Source organism: Lampris incognitus, chromosome 15 (assembly GCF_029633865.1).
Source record: "Lampris incognitus isolate fLamInc1 chromosome 15, fLamInc1.hap2, whole genome shotgun sequence".
Classification (NCBI taxonomy): Eukaryota; Metazoa; Chordata; class Actinopteri; order Lampriformes; family Lampridae; genus Lampris; species Lampris incognitus.
The window spans coordinates 22,410,209-22,432,157 of record NC_079225.1 but is presented as its reverse complement, the minus strand read 5'-3'; the positions used below and the strand labels follow the sequence as shown (position 1 = coordinate 22,432,157).

At 42.4% G+C, this 21,949-nt stretch overlaps 1 protein-coding gene across 2 annotated transcripts; it reads left to right on the top strand.

The window, feature by feature from the left end:
- Positions 1-1,954: 1,954 nt before the first annotated feature.
- On the top strand, positions 1,955-18,880 carry prkg3 (protein kinase cGMP-dependent 3). 2 transcript variants are annotated; one of them, XM_056294841.1, is made up of 22 exons: positions 1,955-2,317; positions 8,959-9,048; positions 9,201-9,263; positions 9,641-9,767; positions 10,020-10,186; positions 10,397-10,510; positions 10,607-10,712; positions 10,952-11,015; positions 11,234-11,311; positions 11,475-11,563; positions 12,367-12,432; positions 12,706-12,753; positions 12,883-12,924; positions 13,171-13,282; positions 13,565-13,701; positions 13,937-14,026; positions 14,701-14,842; positions 14,973-15,136; positions 16,125-16,241; positions 17,057-17,119; positions 17,386-17,461; positions 18,108-18,880. In XM_056294841.1, exons 2-22 carry the CDS (start codon positions 8,961-8,963, stop codon positions 18,192-18,194), a joined length of 2,040 nt encoding a protein of 679 aa, XP_056150816.1. In that variant the 5' UTR covers positions 1,955-2,317; positions 8,959-8,960; the 3' UTR covers positions 18,195-18,880. The 2 variants fall into 2 exon arrangements, with proteins under 2 accessions (XP_056150816.1, XP_056150815.1); XM_056294840.1 differs by having other exon boundaries at positions 1,955-2,323.
- The last annotated feature ends 3,069 nt before the right edge of the window (positions 18,881-21,949 follow it).

Sequence of the window (21,949 nt, the reverse complement as noted above, 5' to 3'; positions counted from 1 at the left end):
GGATTATCCATTGTACTTGTATTGTAGCTCTGGTAGATTGGCTGGATTTTGTAACGGGAAGTATGTCTGACCACCACACTTGTTTGGACCTACTGATGTTGGCTGGAGCTGAGCATACTAAATGTTGTCTCTTGCCCAATATGCTTTCATTATTTTCTATTTTGCAGTCATTTTTACACCAGCCAGCTATGAAGTTTGATCTCTTAAATGAGTGACCAACTGTTTTTAATTATGCAAAGAACAATAAAAGTAAATGTTGTTGATTTTGATTGGTTAAGTTTTTTTTGAGCTCTTATGAACTATTCTGAATTGGGGGGGGGTATTTCATAAAGCAGGATTAGCAAATTAGACAGAAAATTAAAACAAAGAAAAAGAAAAAAAGATGTGTGCTAGTTTCCTGAATGTTCTGCTTTGCCAGCCGTAATAAATATGCATGGCCAAATCAGATCCCTGAACCCAAATTTCAAGTTTCACAGAAACAAGTCAATACTGCTAGGATATTGCAGCATCCTTGTCATGGTTATCTGGCTAATCTGCTAATCTGGTTTTTGTGAACTACATCACAGGTGTCCCATCTGTGTCATCAACTGTTGCATTCAGGCTCAAAGGTAACACTTAATCCACTTTGGGATTTTGTTTGAAAGCTACGTCACTTTTCTCGTCTTATCGGGAAAATGTCACAATACATTCGTTTCCTGTTACTATGTCCTGTGTAGTTTCACAGCTAAAACCTCCGAGCCCTTTTATCTCAGAGTTGGTGTTGTTAATGTCTGGGGATTCATTAACCAGACAGGGTATCAATAATTAACACTGGGCACAATAAAGGCCCGCACCCACAGTCACAATGCTACCTAACCCTTCGGCCTGATTCAGAGTCCTGTTAATTACACAGGATGGAAAACGGGAACCTGATGAAGTAAAGGTTTTCCACCTCTATTCAACCTGCAGATAGGATCAGTAGGCTGTCGTATGAATTCCCCTCCCCCTGATATATCTGAGATATCTCCAAATGAGGTCAATAGTAAGTTAGCCACTGGCACTCTCACTTTTAACCACATTGTTAGCGAGTCCAAATCTATCTTGTTAATGCTAATTGAAAGTGACCACTAAGAATAGAGATCCACATCATACATAATTCACACAACCTCAAGTTCTGGAAGAAAAAAAGAAGGTCCGATGGGAGTTTTTCGTTCTCATTCTTCTTCTACTCTCTTATTGACAATTTGCTTCACTCTTTTCATCATAGTCTCAGCATAGTTTCCCTACTCATTAAAACGAGCTTACTCTGTGATTCCCTCATTCTTCATTTATGACTAGTTTGATTTTCTTACACGTCTTCCTTTAAGCCAAAACAAGGAAACTTATAAACATAATTAAACAAATTTTGGTCCGAAAGTGGCAGAATTCACAAGTCACTATATGTATTTGAAATCAATGCAGTTACAAAAAAAAGTAAAGAAAAAGAAAAAGAAATGTGCATTTGAAATCAGTGCAGTTACAAAAAAGGTCTTTCTCCCCCATTTCATCTGATGAGAAAAAAAGTAGATTCGTCCAAGATGATTTCAACACAACTTTGAAAGATGAATTCGCAACAGAATGTGTAATATCTAGTTTCAAAAGATAGCTGTTCATGTTTCTAAATCCTTGATTGCTAAACATTTATTTTTATTTTTTTCTTGTTTAATGTCATGAAACTACCGTATGATGGTGGCTGGAGCAGTAGTCATCCTGCCTTATGAAACTACTATATGTCATTCTGCAAAATGTAGATAAGCAATATGTTTTGTGCTATCATTGTAGTCTGATTTGGGCTTCTACCTCATTCCCTCTGTATTCGTCTACCTGGTGTGATGGGAGGAGCCTCAGGGCATGGTTAATGATTCAACACTGGAGATGTTCAAATTGACAGCTAAAGAGAGAGAGAGAGGGAGAGAGAGAGGGAGTGAGATAGAGTGAGAGTGAGAGTGAGAGAATGACAAGGGCAGAGGGAAAGACATAGCAATGCAAGGAGAGAGGTTGAGTGCAGTGGTACATGATTAAATAATGCTGGTGAGAGAAAGCAGACATTGACTGTATGCTCGTGCCTGCACAGGTGTGTCCACTCTGTATGGGGTCAAGCAGAGCTCCCGTCACATTCAGGTCGCAGCAGGAGCCAAGGCAGCCACACCGAGGACACGCTGTGTAGTCCTGCAGCTGTTGGATCTTTTTTAAAAAAGATTTTTTAATTTTGAGGGCTTCAGGGTGATTATCTGATGACTGTTTGCCTCCTACCCATGTAACCATCATAGGCTGGACAGAGACTCATCACAACTTTCAGGTGAATGTGAGTCTGACTTGCATCTCTTTGCATTGCATATCACAGTGTCTTTTGGTCCTTTTGGGAGAAGATACAACTATGTTAATGTACGTGTGATCAGCTTTATATCGAAGGTTTTTAGGATGTGTACTAAACAGAGTTCAACTACGGTCAGTGACAATGCTTATGGTAGTGATTTAGGATGTTAAAAGCATTTGGTGAGGTTAAAATTCTAAATAATTTTTTTTTATTGTTGCATATTGTCACATGCAATGTGCAATATGTGCAACATAGAGTGACTTTCGCACGAGTGCAACACAACACTATCGGAGATTTGATTTATTAGTCTCAAGTGCTTTACACAGCAATTACTGTGAACCAATATATCTTTGGAAGAGGACGGCTCCGGTTTATGATTAGCTAAATCTGTATAGAGGTATGAATTACCCCCCCCCCCAGGTTAAAGACAGAAAAAAATCATTTCCCTTTTGCGAATTTCCAGAGGCTCTTGTTCATTTTAGTTGAGTTCAGTTTTATTTTCACAAATTAACAAGAGGCAATACGCAAATCAAGCAGTGGCTGCAGGGGAGCAAAGCAGCCTGGAGGGCCTGTTCAGTGTCTACACCTTAACTTCTGTAAAAGACCGACCATTTAGTTCAAGAAAGTCAACGGTTACACACAATCGGTCAAAACAATAAAAACACAAGTGCAGACCAAAATTCATGGAGAGACAAAGAGATGAATAAATAAAGATTTGGAAAAAAAGGTGAAGAAAACAGAGGAAAATAAATCATTACTTTTTGTAACAAGCTCAAAATGACCACTAAATTAAAGATAACGTGATTTTGTCGCTAAATTTCAGGGGCTCTCAGATTAGAAATTATGTGCACGAGGGATTATAATTTTACACCTGTGAATCTGAAACACCTCCAGAATGAAGCGAGATTAAATATCTACATTTAACCTCATTATAACAGTAATATTTCAAGTCCAATGTAATAATGGCATAGAGCAAAGGTGGCAGTTAAGGGTCTGTCCATCCTAATATGAATCTCAGTTTTTGCGCAATTACAATGTGCTAAGGTTGAAATTACAGCAATAAACCAAGAAACTAAGAGGCAGTCATCAAAGGGTTGACCCTCTGGCACTTCAGGTTAATGTCTCAGACGGCTCCACTTGTCTCTTTCTATGGCTGCACGTTTCTAGAAAGTTGCCAAATAGTGTGTGTCCATGTGTGTGCATGTGTGCACATTTTGATGTGTGCATTTATGCAGGTATGCTTGAGTTAAGTTAAAAATAGCCTCAGACAAATTTGATTAGCTCAAAGGCCTACGTATGCTGCAACATGTGAACTGACTTTGTCTGATTCCCATTTGCCACCTTTGCTTTGTATAAAAATGTGAAGCCTTTCAGGAGTTCTCATTTCTTGCCACATATATCTGCTAGCTCCTATTTTAATTTAGAGCTGCCTGTGTGAGCACACCATATTGCTGCCATCGGTGATATCTTATCACCGGTGTCTGTGTGTGTGTGTGTGTGTGTGTGTGCGTGCATGTGTTTGTGTGTGTGCACGTGTGTGTTTTTGTTTTTTTTGGCTGACCATGTTCTCGCTTGGTCTGAAAGTATACATTGGCCTTGATAGAACAAGTCAAGTCAAGTCAATTTTATTTGTACAGCCCAATATCACAAATTACAAATTTGCCTCAAGGGGCTTTACAGCAACACAACATCCTGTCCTTAGACCCTCACATCGGATAAGGAGTGTTACAAAGAATTCAATATTTCAGTATAAACAGTGAGTGCGATAAAGAATTCATTAATTCATAATTTCAGTGTAAATTTGTTTGATATTGGTTTCTTGAAATCATTTCACTTTGTTCAATGATGATGAAATGAGTTGTATACCATCTTGAGGATAAAATGTGAGTCTTGTAAACAGCAATTATTTGTATATACACTACATGAAATCTGTTTTATATTGTTCAAGTTATTGAATATTGGTTTACTGAAATATATTCACTTTGTTCAGTTGAACTTGTACTCAGATTTTTTTGGTCACCCACCTGTCAGTTCAGCTCATTTACCTTTCTATAACAGTTACTGTAGCTAATACAAGACATAACATTCCAATGCTAATCATTTATCTTTATTACACTGAGTTAAAGCACTCCAAATAACAACAATCACTGTCAAAGCACTCAATACAGAGTATGTTTTGGTGTTAAACTCCCTTTGCAGGCTAGAACGCCATTATCTTTACATACATGGGCAATCTCATTAGCGAAATGAAATGGAGTGTATTCTAGAATGTTCGACATTTTCCAGCTATGAGGTAGCTCTAATGGGCTAATGTTTCAAGGCTAAAAGCCATTGTGAAGATGTTCATAAACTTCTTTTAAGTGACATTCATGGAGCGGGTTAGCACATTAGTTCATGACGCTATTTAGATATAAATTTGTAAGGAATGTAGTACCTCGCATTAATTAAAAGCATCTCATCTCATCTCATCTCATCTCATCATCAGCCGCTTCTCTGGGGTCAGGTCGCGGTGGCAGCAAGCTAAGTAGGGCACTCCAGATGTCCCTCTCCCCAGCAATGCCCTCCAGTTCCTCCTGGGGGATCCCAAGGTGTTCCCAGGCCAGATTGAACATGTAGTCCCTCCAGCGAGTTCTGGGTCTACCCCGGGGTCTCCCCCCAGTTGGATGTGCCTGGAAAACCTCCACAGGAAGGCGCCCAGGAGGCATCCTAATCAGATGCCCAAACCACCACAATTGGTTCCTTTCAACATGAAGGAGCAGCAGCTCTACTCCGAGCTCCCTCCGGATGTCTGAGCTCCTAACCCTATCTCTAAGGCTGAGCCCAGACACCCTACGGTGGAAACTCATTTCAGCCGCTTGTATCCGCGATCTCACCCTTTTGGTCACTACCCAAAGCTCATGACCATAGGTGAGGGTTGGAACGAAGATTGACTGGTAAATTGAGAGCTTTACTTCTGGCTCAGCTCCCTCTTCACCACAACGGTCTGGTTCAATGTCCACATTACTGCTGATGCTGTAGCAATCCGCCTGTCAATCTCCCGCTCCATCCTACCCTCATTTGTGATCAAGACCCCGAGATACTTTGAACTTCTTCACTTGAGACAACAACTCATTCCTAACCCAGAGGGAGCAATCAACCATTTTCCGGTAGAGAACCATGGCCTCAGACTTGGAGGTGCTGACTCTCATCCTGACCATTTCACACTCAGCTGCAAACCACTCCAGTGTGCGCCAGAGGTCGCGTTCTGAGGAAGTCAACAAAACCATATGATCTGCGAAGAGCAGCGATGCAATTCTGAGGTTCCCAAAACAGACACACTCCTCACCTAGGCTGCGCCTTGAGATCCTGTCCACGAATATCACAAACAGAATTGGAGACAAGGGACAACCTTGGCAGGGTCCGACACCCACCGAAAACGTATTTGACTTTGCTGAGAATGCGGACACAACTCTCACTTTGGTTATACAAGGACCGGATAGCTAAATGACATGAGTCTGAGGATTCCAGAGAGAATCTTGACCAAGAGCAGGAAGAGACGGGAGTTAGAAGGTCGACCAGATATAGGGCAGAACCTGACCGACTAACTTACCAGTCGCTAGGAAACCCATTGACCTTAGTTTTGCACTCCATGTTGAAGGGTCTTGACCAGGCCTTCATTCACAAAAGCTTTAGACTTACCTCAAACACTTCGGTTTACACCTTCTTTAGAAATTGGTCGAGTAACGACTGTTTAAGCAGGTATAGGTACATGCAGGTAAGCATGCGCATTCGGGGGGGGGGGGTGGCCATCCATCCATCCATTATCCAAACAGCTTATTCCGCTCTCAGGGTCGCAGGGATGCTGGAGCCTATCCCAGCAGTCATTGGGTGGCAGGCGGGGAGACACCCTGGACAGGCCGCCAGGCCATCACAGGGCCGACACACAAGTACACACACACACACGTACACACACACACACGTCTAAAATGTACAGAGCCAAAAGTGTTGTAATTCTCCATTCCCCTAGATGGCGCTGCCTCTGGAGTGTTAGCTGAGTCATTCTATTGTGGCTAGATAGATTCAGATTCAGATTCAGATTCAGACAACGTTATTTATCCCAGAAGGACAACTCAGTTCTTACAGTCTACCCAGACATACACAAACTCACAGACAAGCGGCAATCATCACTGTGTCAGAGACAACAGACGGATGAGTGCATGGGCAAGAGACGCGTACTGTCACCCTCATGTGGCCCAGCCCTGCATGCAGACTCACACGAGGACCAGGCGAAGAACAGACCAGTCTCCGGGTTTGAGAGGGAGAATTGTGAGAAGCAAGGGAAAAGTTTTACTAAAGAGCTGTTTTTGGTTATTGTTATTAGCGAGTGATAATTGTCAATTGCCTTTTTGGTGGTACGTTTTATTTTATTTTTTTTTCTCTTCTGGACAAAGTTCGAGCGATTCTCCGGTGAGTGCAGCTGAAGGAAAAATGCTAGCTAGCTGGCTATGTTAGCCACACTCTGATTCAGTGAGTGCAGTGTGAGCTAACCCATCTTAACGAGTTTGCACTGCATTTGTGTTCATTTTGTTATTTCTGTTATGTCCTTTGTAATTTAAAAGCCAATCGGAGATGAACGTGAAATCGGTGTTAATCTCCCTTTGCAAGCTAACGGGCTCATGTTTCAAGGCTTAAAAGCCGTTGTGAAGACGTTCATACACTTCTTTCAAGTGACATTCATGGAGTGGATCAGCACATTAGTTCGTGACGCTATTTAGATATAAATGTGGGCCGCATGTAGTATCCATCCATCCATTATCAGAACCGCTGATCCTGCTCTCAGGGTCGCGGGGATGCTGGAGTCTATGCCAGCAGTAATTATTTGATGGATTATTGACGGTGATTACAGGATGAATGTTGTTAATGATAACAAGATATTGGACAGTAATGGTGTTAGATTTTTGCACTGCTGTGTGCAGATTTTTTTTGGTGCGTGTGTGTGTGTGTGTGCATATTCTGCCACTTGTGATCGATCCGACGACAAGCCGGTGATTCCCGGATACTTGGGAATGTGCTGAAACCACATCTAGTGCCCTATCAGCCAACCCCCAGCAGGTGGATTGGACTGTTCCCTTTGGATACAGATAAGATTTATGAGATCTCCAGCATTACCAATACACTACCCGGATAGTACTAGCAGGAGTAATAGTACATATAAGATCCGAGCTTGGAAACACGCCAAGGAATCGAACTGAATAGAGTTTATATATTGACTGGACTATTTATACACTGACTGACTATTAAGGGGGAAATTGTTTATTATTTTGTTTTATTGTTTTCCACGTTTGATTCCCAGTTTTATGGAATACTGTTAATAAACATTGTTACTGGGTTTCCCCCCCCTACTCAACCAGTAGTCGTGATCAATTAATTTCTAGAGCCAAACCTAATGTAGATTTCTGGCCCATGTTAGCAACCCATGTTATGGCAATAGTAATGTGGGAATGTGATAGTAGCCTTGGTTACAGTATGTATCCAGCAGTTTGGGTGTAATGGTCTATTTAATACTGTACTATAATAGAGCACATAAAGAGAACATAAAGTAATTTTTAATTTCCGGCTGTCAGGTTGCTGGTAAAATACTCTGCAACCTGAAGATTAGTTTAACACCTTGTCTAATCTCTGAGCTCGTCCAATGTTCAGGGTGCAGCTGGGGTAATTGGGGGTCACGTGAGGAGGTGGCTAAAGACAAACATGAGTGTTAGGTTTAACCAGAGAGACAAACCCGTGCGACTGTATTTTCACTGATGCTATTGTTTGACATGTCAATAGAGGCATAACCATCTTTCCACTGTCAATGAAATGAAATTGATGACTTTTACTCACAGATCATAACACTATTGTAAACAAACCAATGGAAATATTACCTGGGTTGACGTGGATTTTGCCCTATGTATATTTGTGTGTGCAGCTGTGTCTGAGGAACCATATCATTATGTTTGTGTACATGCATATATCAGACATGAAACAATGGACCTTAAAATAGAAAAATAAAAAAAATAACCTTTTGCAGGGCATTTGCATGCAAACAATTTTGCCAATTACCGGAAAATGCAGACAAACAAAAATGCACAGCACACACAGATGCAACAATATGAGAATCCACTGCTGAAGCTTTTGTGAAAGGTTATTCATCTTTATCTGCCCATGACAAAAGATCATGTCTCACAAAAAAAACCCTGACAGGGTGTGACGGTAGTCAGAGTGCCCCCTGTTGACATACAGTCATTAGTCTGCATTATTCAGACGACCTCCTGCTGTGTGTGGGCTGAGAAGCGGAGTTCAGAGCCTGCAGAAAGAGAGAGGGATGCTGATGACACAAATGAGAAATAGTCAGTGTTGGGGCGTTGTTAACTTACATTCATGAACTTATGCAAGGATGTGTCTGTTTTATTTTGGGCACATGCTTTCTGAGTTTCTGTGTCCAAAGTGGCTATAATAAAGTATAACTAACAGCTATTTCACACCTACTTGGGTCCCCGATAGTGTTAAGTTACAGTTATATGTCATTTGGGTAATTCACTTCTCTGCGTCATTTACGTCTCTTGACTAAAATCCTGTGTTGGTCTATAAATTGTTCCTTGTAGACATGGAGACGCAACTGGAAGAGCTGAGACAGCAGCTGGAAAAACAATGTCAGCTCAATCAGGAGTTGGAGAGGCAAAACAAAGACCTGGGTGGGTACAACTGTAATTCATCATCACATTACCATGACAACCTTGAGACAGTCGAGGTGATGACTGATGCAAGTGCAGGTGAAATCAGCGTTGGTATGATGTTTGTAATTTGTTTGAACACTGAGTATACCGCACCGCCTCTGTCCTCATAGAGCAAAGACTCCAGGAGAAAGAGAAACTGCTGCAGGAGCTGCAAAGTCACTACCATGACTTAGGTGAGAGAAGAACAGGAGCCAAGTGATTAATGTGTCATGTAAAGAACTCAACACATGCTATGCATGTGCACACACACACACACACACACACACACACACACATACATGCAATCACACACAAACCACACACACACACACACAGACATCCACATATGCATACACTTGCATAAACACACACGTACAGGTACACACTCGCAAACACGTCACACACATCTGCACACACTCATACGTACAAACACAATACAGACAAACATGTGATGAATATAGTTCAATGCTGGATATTTCCTGACTCACCTGAAACTTTTGGGTGTGACTTGGCTACCTTTTTTACATTGTGAATCTGTTATATTCTCTACCTGTGTGCTTGTCTCCCTCAGAATTTCCCTCACAGGGCAATAATGAGGTTGAACCAGAGGTCAGGAAGAGTCGTGCTGCCGTCATGGCGCCAGAATCAATCCCAGAGAACCTGGAGATCACACGCACCAAAGTCAAGAAAAGTGGCAGGTTAGCAGCGACTGCTGTCTCTAGGTTAACAGTCATAGTGAATGTCATTTGATGGAAATGATACCACTGTAAGAAAGGTGAAGTCAAACGAATCAATAGTACAACTCAACTTAACTGAAAATGTATCACAAGATATGATCCTCATAATATTTGCACAGAGACGTGACATATGCCGAGGCAAGTTTCTAGGCTGCTCAAAATTTTTGAAGACTCAAAATCATGATGCTTGACCTTTCAAACTTAAATCTTCAGTGAGACGAGTCTGATTGTCAAGGCAATCAAAAAGAATGACTTCCTGAGTCGCCTTGATGATGAGCAGACAGCCATGATGGTGGATCTCTTGGTGGCATTTGACTACAGTCCTGGGAACGAGATCATTAAAGAGGGCTCTGAAGGGGACAGCATGTACATAGTAGCAGGTAGGGATGTGCATTAGTTTGTGTGTGTGTGTGTGTGTGTGTGTGTGTGTGTGTGTGTGTGTGTGTGTGTGTGTGTGTGCGTGCATCTGCACCTTTCTGTCTGTAAGCATCCCCGTACAACATACATTACTTAAATTAGTCATGCATTAAATGTATGCCTGCATTTATTGTTCCTCTTCCAAGCAACATTGATTTTATTCTTTTTCTCAGCTGGTGAGCTCCTTGTGACCCAGGCAGGTCGTAACCTCCGAACCCTAACCCGTGGTGATGTGTTCGGGGAACTGGCCATCCTCTACAACTGCAAACGCACAGCAACAGTCAAAGGTTAGTGAGCCCCTGTCATCAGGACACCTGACGGGGTGATCCGCTTGTTCAGCCTGTGTGGCGTTGACTTGAAATGTCATCCTGCTAATTTTGTAGCAAAGACTGTGGTGAGTCTGTGGTGCATGGAGAGACAGACCTACAGGACCATCATAACCAACAAATCCAAGAAGAAACGTGAGCAACTTATGGGCTTCTTGAAAACGTAAGTATCCAGCGAAGTCGTGACCTGAAATCAAATACACATTACTGCAAACGATCAAAGGTGGGCTCGTGAAACCAACGGAGTCTCCGTCATGCCAAAGCACATTTCAAAGCAGCATCCTTTCTTTAAGAGGGAGGTGTCGTGTATTGATGCTGGTGCACTGATGGGTTGCACTAATATTAGCTGTGTTAAAATATTGCAGGTTTTAGTTTGTGTTTGTTTTTTACATGCTGTAACAGGTCTCGGACCCTAAAGGACCTGAATGACGTCCAGTTATCAAAGATAATCGACTCCATGGAAGAGGTGTGTACTCAGCAAGTGTTCTTTCATTGTGTACTCGGAGTCTCCTTTCCAGGCACAGGTGTGGTTTGGTTCACCCCAGGAGCGGTGAAGAAAACTCTGAAAGCCTCACAAAACTAGAATCAGCTTCAAAGAGTCAAACTAGCACACATTTCAGTATGAGTGATGAGGGTGATTTTCCGTCTGCGTATCCGATCACTTTTATTTTTCTGTCCTACTAGGTAAAGTACCAGGACAAGGACGTGATAGTTCGAGAGGGGACTGAAGGAAATACTTTCTATATCATCCTCAAAGGAGAGGTAAAGTGCCATTCAAGTTGCGTCACGTGGTTTCATGGTGTATTAACACACTATTTTCAGTTGTTGCACTGTGTAATTTTCACAGGGATCTTGTTTGCTTCCTATCTCTCTCTGTCCCCCCCACCTCTCTCTCTCTCTCGCTCTCTCATGTGTATGAGCTCAGGTGTTGGTGACTAAGAATGTGAGTGGACATCAGAAGCAGATTCGCCGTATGGGAAAAGGGGAACATTTCGGGGAACAGGCCCTCATACGGTAACCATGGCAACAGCAATGCCCAAGGCAGTGTGTGGGAACACTGTGTAGCAATCCTCATTAGCCGTCAAAACCCCCTTCGATGTTCATGCTGTCTGACCTGCCTGTTTACTTCATATATCTGCAAACAGTCGAGGGCTTACTGTCCATGTACCCGGAGAGAAAATTAAGCACCGTGCAGCCGAGTGTAACATTGAAGTTTTACATCAAAGCGTTTTGCACCTATTTCTTTGAAATGCTAACAGCTGAGCTGTGCAGAAGCCCATTGAAGCATCACTTCTATGAAATGTGAACAGTAGTCACACAGATCAGACACTGTAGCTGTCAACTGCTATGTGTAATATTTCAGCTTTCCCTGAAGCGTATGATTAATGTCAACAGGGTTAGCTGGACGTTGGCGGACAAAGTAAAAACCATACAGTTCCCCGCTTCACAAATTTCTGCACTGAAAACCTCAGGAGCTGGGCCTGTCTAAGTTGTTTGTTGTTAGTGTTTGACACCCTGTACCCCCAAAAGGCTTGGCTGTCACCCACAGTTCTCAGCCTGCTATACAGCATCCACAGCAAACTGATATAATGAAGATGTTTGAAAATGACACGTGGAGGGGAAACATGCTGTATATCCACTAACTTTCTCCTTGAATTTGTTCGTTTTGCTTGTTTCAATTAGCTGTTATTCACTTTGTTGTACAATAGAGGTTGGGATTCATATAGAAGTACAAACAGCATCTATAAGAAATTCTCATATACATACGTGTATATCCAGAGAGTGACATGCTGCCCTGTTTAACCGTTTTCTTTCAGGGAGGTGCTGAGAACTGCTACTTGCACTGCTGATGGTCCAGTTACCTGCTTCTCCATTGACAAGGAGTGAGTCTGATCCAGCATTTAATCCCAAATACGAATGGATATTAAACTTTTGTTCAGTGTTTTGGCACCTTAGGGAAGAATCACTTTGTGAATTTCTGCTAATTGAAAACCCTCCGCTTTTACGCTTTCAATTCAAACAGGATTCGCCCAAGCGGTGTTGTCAGGTTTTGTGGCTGCACCCTGTATTTTATAATGGCTTTGCATTTTACTGACATGGTCCCTGATTTGATTCACTAGCTGACTGAAAGCATACGCCTTATCTTCCTTTTCCAGGGTGTTTGAGGAGACCATTCCCATTGAACACCTGGAGCTTTTTGATGAGTATGTATTACAAGCAAAGCTGATACCTCGCATAAACTTAAAGATCTTGATCTCCCCAAGATTTTTGTCAGAGAAAGTCCTTAATATGAGCTGTGTTTTGCTCACACACATGTTTGTCTTCATCACCAGCTCCAAGGTGCTTCATGAGACAGCTGTCCCTGGGAGGTCAAGGTGAGAGGTTGGATTAGTCAAAAACATATATAGCTAGACTATAGATGATTGATACAGTTGATAATACATCCAGAGTTGCATACAGACTTTAGATATTTATGGACATCCTACTTAATACAGATCTCATAAATGAGTGGTACAAAGATCGCAAATAAAAAACTCAGGATTTCCTAAAAGCACTGGTCCTTGATGTGACCATGTACAGTTCCCTTTTCCCTACTGAACAACAGTACCTGTCTCTTTCAGTGCCAGCTCCTCTCTGAAGTTTAAAGACCTGGTTCCTGTGTACTACCAAGAGGGACGCTATCAGGGAGAGCCTGTCACCCTCGGAGTGGGAGGCTTTGGCCGTGTTGAGCTGGTGTGTGTGTGTGTGTGTGAATGCGTGTTTATGCATGTGCATATGTGTATTTGTGTGTGTTTGTGATTTGTACTCATTTTTCATACAAATATTCAATTAGGAAAATAGTCCAGACCACCACTAAGGAAACTCAACTGTTAAGTCAATATTCTTTATGGTGTTTCGAGAGCTAAATTAACTTTGGTACATGCTGACGCCAAACACTTAGGAAACCTGAAAATCCAGCTAGTTTGTAACTCACAAACGTTATCTTTATTCATATTTTTTTTAATTCATTCTAAGGTGATCTCCATGAACCAAGGGAATTACTATGCCATAAAGCGGGTCAGTAAGATGCACATCGTGGCCAAGCGACAGGAAGAGCATGTCCTCTTTGAGAAGAAGATCCTCAAAGCCATCCAGTCTGACTTCATTGTTAGGTAAATTTTTCACACCATGACTGTCGGCCTTTAACGTTTTGACCTCAACTCTCCAAGCGAGAGAAACACTGGTGACAAAAACCAGTTTCCTGAGACGGCATCATTCAGGGAATGTATTTAGCAGGAGCTCAGTGGGGGAAAATGGTTGTTGACATTGTACGATCATGTTAGTGCTGCACAATTCTGCAAATGAATGCCAACCTGTTTCCTACCCCACTTATTTCCCTCTGTCCAGGCTTCACGCTGCTTTCCGAGACACACGGTACATCTACATGGTTATGGAGTTCTGCAGTGGAGGGGAGATCTGGACCAAACTTAAAGAAGTGTGAGGAAAACACCGATGCTTTTTAAACCCTACTCAAAATACATTCTGAGTGCGTTTTACATCCCGGGCATTGAAGCCAATGCTCTTATCCTGAATGAAATAAGTGCAACAGTAACTGCTGTTGGAAATACTAAAATACCAGCATTAGGGGCATCCGGGTGGCGCGGCAGTCTATTCCGTTGCCTACCAACGGAATTCGCTGGCTCGAATCCCCATGTTACCTCCAGCTTGGTTGGGCGTCCCTACAGACACAATTGGCCGTGTGTGCAAGTGGGAAGCTGGATGTGGGTATGTGTCCTGGTCGCTGCACTAGCACCGCCTCTGCTCGGTCGGGGCGCCTGTTCGGGGGGGGGAATAGTGTGATCCTCCCACGCACTACGTACCCCTGGCAAAACTCCTGACTGTCAGGTGAAAAGAGGCAACTGGCGACTCCACATGTATTGGAGGAGGCTTGTGGTAGTCTACAGCCCTCCTCAGATCAGCAGAGGGGATGGAGCACCAAGCGGGGCGGCTCAGAAGAGTGGGGTAATTAGCCAGGTACAATTAGGGAGAAAAAGAGAGGGAAAAAGTTGAAAAAAAAAAGAGAGAAACAAAACAACAGAGTTGGAAGGCATTTTTCAGTGAATTAGAGGTCTAGCAGTTTATAACCACCTCGCTGTGTCTGTGTTTGACAGGGGTCGTTTTGATGAGCCCATTGCTGTTTTCTGCACTGCCTGTGTGGTGGAGGCTTACGCCTACCTCCACAAAAAGAGCATAATGTACAGAGACCTCAAACCTGAGAACCTGATGCTCGACGCTCGGGGCTACGTCAAACTGGTGTGTCCACGTGTGTGTGCATTTGCTGAACTTCCATCAAAGTGCGGCCATCACCATGTGCATGTTTATTGTCTGCATATTTTCTGTGCTTCCTCCAGGTTTTGTATTTGAGTGTGTGTTTTTCATGCAGGTGGACTTTGGGTTTGCCAAGGAGATGGTTCGTGGTGAGAAGACCTACTCGTTTGTGGGAACTCCTGAGTACATTGCCCCAGAGATCATCCAGAACCAGGGACATGACTTTGCGGTTGACTTCTGGTCCCTTGGTATCCTGATCTTTGAACTTCTAGTGGGAAGGTAATAGCTGTGGTAGTAATAGTAATCGGTAATGAAACAGTAAAAGCACAAATACTACTACGGCTATTACTACTGATACTATAACAATGATAATAATAATAATAATCACAATACTAGGTGACATAAAAGAAAAGACATGTTCACAACTTTCCTCCAGCTTCAACAGGACCTCATTTAAAGGACAGAGAGGGTTTTCCAAATGCTTTGTGCACTTACAAACACATATTGTATATGTTCACCGAAGAATGAACTGCTAGGATGAGGACCAGTACCTCCAAGATCCGAGGCCATGGTTCACTTCGGAAAAAGTTGGCTCCTCATATCCGGTTGGGGAGCAGGCCGTTTTCCCAGTTGGAGGAGTTGGGATATTTCAGGGTACTATTGGCATGTTATTGGTACTAATTGGATTCATGGGATGGTCAGACTGACGGACAGACAGCAGTTTCAGACCGCTGCAGTGAAGTGGGAGCTGAAACACACAGCAAACCTCCAAAAAAGACACGTCCATCTTTGTTCTGACCCTCGCCAGTGGTCACCAGCTGTGGGTGGCAACCAAAAGAGAATGATCACAGATACAAGTGGAGAAATTTAGCCTTTTCTGCATTGTTGCAGGGCTACCCCTATAAGATTGACTGAGGAGCTCCTGGTATATAATATATTTTAATGTGTAAAGTGAAGCCCAGATTTGGTCATTCACACCAAAAAATATTGATCCGCAATATTTATGAATGAATCAGACTTGACGTTAACCAGTAGATGGCAGCATGGTGATATCACTGACGTTGCAGCTGGGGCTGTGAAATGAATTGTGCATCTTCAATAATATCTATTAATGAACATCATAAATATGTGTTAAGCAGTAACTTTTGGACATGTTTTATGCAGTGTTTTTATGTGATGCTATATTCATTGCAAGCTACATGCTGAGGATAAAATGAACCCCCTCTTACACTTCATTAATTTATTTGTTTTTTTGTTTATTTTCCAGTCCTCCCTTCTCAAGTTCAGAGCCCCAGAAGATCTATGCCAAGATTTTGGATGGGGTGCTCAAGTATCCACCATACATGAGCGAGGCTGCCAAGTCCATCATCAGCAAATTGTGCAGGTGAGAGAAGCACATCCATCAATACGTTGCAGACAAGAGGTAATTTGGGTAGGTGTCCTGATCAAAGATATTCCCACAGTCAACATGTATCTCCAATATTAGTGATGATGAAGACCTTCAGAGTTTATTGGGTTTAAGACATGAACAACAGAAGTTGGAATTCATGTTGTATGAGAATCTACTCTGCATATTGTAAGTTAACTTCACCCTGAGAGCAAAAGCATCATTCATAGAGCAAACCTGATGAGAGAGGCAAAATACACGTTTTGTAACAGTATTATTGTCTTTTCCATTGACATGTTTTTTTTTAACAGGTGGAAGCTCATAGAAAGTGAGGCAACATTCTTAGCCTGTTTATGACGCTGGGCAGCGATGCAGTGGAGCTATAACTTGATATATTCATAACCCTCATATAGTCACCCTATTTATTTACACAATGCAGTTTACCCACCTTTTTTGGGTAGCGTGAATCTTGTGTTATATAAATTCATTTTATACACCATAGTAAGTTCAGGTGGGCAAGCTTATTCAGGATACCCCACATATTCACCATACACCGTTCCCAGTTGGCAAAAAAAACAAAAACAATTTGTGATTCTCGTTGATGCCTATGCATGCAACTGATATGAGACTAAAGATTGGGCTTTTGAGGACAAAATGCATTAAATAATGCTTTCTAGAAAATATGAAATTAGTTTACTCACTTTTTAAATTCCTTCACTGTACTAATTGGTGTGTTTGTGTGTGTGTGTGTGTGTGTGTGTGTGTGTGTGTGTGTGTGTGTGCTTGTGTGTGTTTTTTCTTCTGGTTGGAAGACCTCGGCCAGGTCAGAGGCTAGGAAACACCAAGAATGGAATCAAAGATGTGCGGCACCACAGGTAACCTGACAACAATTCTTCATCCGTCCATGTGCACGTGCTTATGTTTATTTCAATGTGATTAATGTCTTTGTCTCTGTGGGCGGCTGTTAATACTTTGCTCTATGTCAGCGATGTTGAATATCCCTTGAGGTACTTTAGACTAAAGGAATACTAGGATACCCCTCCCCCACCCCCTGGGGCTTATTCAGGCCGTCATCCGGGGTCTTACATTTTTACTTTTCCCCTGCAGCACATGTTATCCTTCCCTCTTGCTTTGCCTGCAGGTGGTTCAGCAGTATGAATTGGCATAAGCTGCGTGTTGGCCAGGTGGACGCTCCCACGATTCGGCTCATACGAAAGGTAAATCAAATGATTGTTTCAGCATTTCCAAAACATGATGGGAGCAACTAACTTCAGCTGTGGCTCTTGCAAATCAAGGACTAGGACGATTTGGTTCTGTGAGGTTGGTAAGGTTTTTGGATAGGATAATGTTAATGGTAGATAAAGGTGTGTGTTAGAAAGCCTGGTATGAAAATAACTACTCATTTGAGTAGTTTACACCCATCTACAGGCCAGTGGCCACTCTTTCAAGGATGAGGATGTGCACATCCTTGATAGGGAGGAACGCTGGTTTAAACGGGAGTCAAAAGGAGCCATCCATGTGAAGAGGGAACGTCCATTTCTGAACCGCGTGGGGGGTCTAAGAGTACATTTGTCACCATCTTACAATGCCGTGATTGCAACTATTCCCCAATCCTCTGAATACTACACATGGCCATTGTAACTGTAGTTAATGATCAATTTGCATATGAAACCGATCCTTTTTTTCAGTTGTTATGCCACTGTACTGTTTATAAGGGTGGAGATACCTGCAGTCAGTTGAGACTGAGGAGATCACTTAGATGAGTGATGAAATGTTTCTCTCAATAAACATTGTGTCCAGATGAACTGACTCAACTTTCTGTGATGTATTCATGATCCTCAATCCATCATTACCCCCCATTAGGGCCCATGCTATATCAACTTCGACAGCTTCCCTTATGACCAGCCCAAGGCTGAGGAGGAGTTCTCTGATTGGGATCGGGACTTCTGACCCAAGCCACCATCTTTGTTTGACGTCTGCATCATCTCCATATAGGATCCAATGGCTACAAGATGGTTCAGTTGCATAAATCCTCATCAGTGGGACCCACAGAGATTATTTAAAGGTGAATGGGGATTTGCAAATTTGGTGTGGACAATAAATCCTCCATATACACTTCTGGATTCCTGTATCTGGACTTTAGCTCAAATTTGTATTAAAAAAAATCCTCTAGAACACATCTCAATGATTTAATCTCTTCAGTGAAAAACTATGTTTCACCTTTTTTATCGTTAACTAAAACAGACATTGTATGGCAACTTGGTAGCTGAGTTAGCTAAAATTTATACCATGTCAGGGTCCATTGTGTGTTGTTCTCCCACTCTAATGAGTCATCTGAATAAATAAATTTAAAAAAATGATGATTTTAATGCCCGCTTTCCTTTTGTTGGGGTGTGGGTGTTTAAGTAGACATAACATATTTGTGTACGTCAGCTTTAAAAGTGGCACATTGAAAGTCTGCTGTTGCAGTAGAGAGATAACCTGCAGAGGACCGGCAAAATACAAAGGTGTTAGGACCTGATGTCAGCACGGTCTGTTCCCAACATCAGCACATGGAGATTTGGGCAAGGAGGTGTAAACAACATTGTAATCTTCTAAATTGATTTGCAAAAGACCAAACATATAAATACTTGTGTACAGGCTGTGTAAACTGAGTTGTGCTTTATTGCGTTTTTCCGCTTGCGGTGTGAGAAGGTGGCGGCGCAAATTCACGTTTGCAGCAGCCTCACCCAGTACCGGTGTGGGAAGATGGCGGCGCGAACTTACGTTTACGGCGGCCTCACCCAGTACTGTCCATGCAGTGTCTTTGTCCACGTCTGCGTCTAAGTTTGTGTCTTCGTTTGATGGCTGGGAGAGCTTGGTCTGCTGCATCTTGTGGGCCCAGGGACCACGGCCCTGCCTTGAGCTGTGCCCGAAGAGGTAACACCGAGGGCGGTCTGACAGGACGCGGAAGCGGGCCAGGCTAAGCTAAATGCTAGCCCATGCAGACCGGCAGTTCCGACAGTCATCCTGGCTGGTGTTCGTTCCCATGGACAATAATTTTTGTTTTGTAGTTTGATATATGTTCTTGTTTTTTGGATAAGTGTTTTGGTTTTTGTGTCGCACTGCTGTGGGCTGGGTGAAATGATGAAATGACAAAGTGTTCCTGAGTCCTGATTGATTTGTTTGCTACATGGGAAATGTATAATTTTGTACTGTTCTTTATCCAGACTGGGTGCAGTGCGGCATCAGCTGCAGAAAAAAGCAGATTCACGCGTCATCTAATATGCATGTCTCTGGGATTTGAGAAGAAAGCAAGGCAAACCCCACACAGGGGGTCTGGGATTAAACCCAAGATCCCCCTGCTGTGAGGCGGCAGTACTACCCACTATAATACAGTGCACTCATCTTCTGAACTACTATGTTGCTTCAAAATATAAACATTTACCCCAGTGTAGGACTTAACATGTCATAACTATCACCATTCATCATCCATGGTTTCAATTTATGATTTCTTGTTCAGATGAAATGTCAAAAATAAAGCCCCCAGTGAAGCTGTTTCCTTTTTTTTTGTGCATCTACTCTTTGATGTGTTTGGCCAGCTTTTATGCTCATCAACAGTTTTTTGACAAATCTCTTAACCCCCCACCCAATATCCTGATGAAGATTTCACACCTTTTTTTCCTACCCGTTTAGAGATTACTATACTTCCACAACTTTTTTTTTTTTTTTAGGAGTTAGTCCCATCCCATGTTTGAGAGTTGGAAGGTTTTGATGATTGTTATCTCTATAAAAGGGAATGCATGGTCTTTCACAATTAGTTGCTTGAGCGACATATGGTTTGACGATGAGAGGGGCGGGTTAGTTGACAGGTTTAATCTGATCTGGTGCAGATTGTCTGCAGATAAATACTGGCGTCTGAGTGCTGCAGCCCAGAGGCCAGCCATGACAGCAAGCCTTCTGGTGGTGGTGGTGGTGGGGGGGGGGGTTATGAAATGGCCCAAGTCTTTGACATTACCCTCCTGGAGTCCAATGTGTCAGTTTAGGAGGGGGAAAAAATCATGTTTTTGATGAAAATGAGAGAGACATTTACTCCGTATATACATTTTACCGTGTTATGTGTAAGAACAAAGCCCTGTGAAGGCCAGAGACTCAGTAGGTGAACAAAAGAGCAGCCATATCTATGGCCCAGCATGGACTCGTGGGCTCTCCAAGGTGTGGAGGATGCGGTTTCCATGGTGACTTGACTTTTGTTATATTAGAGCTTCTGGATGATCAGGATTTAATGGTCAGGATTCGCCCATTGAGATCCCGTCTTGTGTGAATGTTAGAAACCCTTTCGATTCCAGAATACAGAAAAATGAATGTGCTTCGTCAAGTATTGACTTACTCTCAGAGGGTAGACCTTATATTTCTCTATTTCTTTTAAAGAAATAAAACAATAACCGTGGAAATCCAATGGTTAAAGTATGATCGATACCAACGCTATCCTCTTGAGGTCCGTGGCCGTTCCTTCCAGCCAGGGAGTCTGCAAAACCAAATAGTAATGGTAGCGCCAGACTGAAGACCAGACAGGCCGATAAAAACACCTTTGACAGGAAACCCCAGTTCAATTAAGAGCTTGTTCTGTTCTGGTAAATCAGTCACATCCTTACTTCATTCTGCGTCCTCCTCCCTACTCACTTTGCACCACATTTCTGACAACTCCTCATAGACCCTTGGACACCAATGGAGCCAAAGTGGAATAATGAATGAGGTCTGTGAGGTAAAGCAGATCATTTGAACTCAGTCTTACCTAGTTGCTTGGTACATAAATATTTGGAGCTAATATAATGTGATACTTTATTTTTTATACTGTTTTTGTTTGTCTCTGACAAGGTCATATAGCATAATTTAATGATATAATTGCAGGACCGTTGCAATAGCACCAATGTTCGAGGGATTTCTTGTGGGTGGGGTGATATGGTCGTCAGTTCTGAGGTACTTATGGACTGTGATGTTGGACTTGGAAAATTTAGTTATAAGTTAAAAGTATAACTTTTTTCCTTGTTTCAAATGAAATTGTACTGCAACACGGTTGTAATCGTTCAACCTGCTGACCACATCACATCAAGATTCAGTGTTCAAGGTTTGCCTTCAAAGTATACTTTATTAATCCATCTGAGAAATTCATCAGAACTGCATGCAGTTAATAATGCATGCACCAGGACTGCAGAAGAAGAAAAAGATGCACATCATACTGGTGAATAGGGTTTGTGTTGTCTGGACAGTTGTGTGTGTGTGTGTGTGTGTGTGTGTGTGTGTGTGTGTGTGTGTGTGTGTGTGTGTGTGTGTGTGTGTGTGTGTGTGTGCACGCACGTGCGTGCTTCTAAAAGTGGATGTGTATTACTATACCCTTGTATGTGGGGTACACACACACACACACACACACACACGCACACAAACACACACACACACACACAGCCTCTTACAAATATATACAGCCTCTCAACTTACCAAGGTCTTACACATACACACTCATAGGTAAACATCCATATGCAGCTACGGTATCCTCTAGAAATAATAGAAATGTATATGTATTAGATGAAAGCCTGCATGATAAATTCACTGTTCTGGGTACTAAAAGCAGAGGAGAGGATGAATATGCTTTACATATATTTCTTTTTTTTTCAGACTCAGCATCAGAGTAATGTTTAGTGGCCATGTAGGTTTGCACTACATGGAAT

Bases quoted from the DNA above. Each gene is read 5' to 3' on its own strand.
- prkg3 (XM_056294841.1), top strand. From the start codon at position 8,961: ATGGAGACGCAACTGGAAGAGCTGAGACAGCAGCTGGAAAAACAATGT. The intron at 10,187-10,396 runs GTAGGGATGTGC...TCTTTTTCTCAG, and splicing joins CAGCATGTACATAGTAGCAG to CTGGTGAGCTCCTTGTGACC. The intron at 12,433-12,705 runs GTGAGTCTGATC...TTCCTTTTCCAG, and splicing joins TGCTTCTCCATTGACAAGGA to GGTGTTTGAGGAGACCATTC.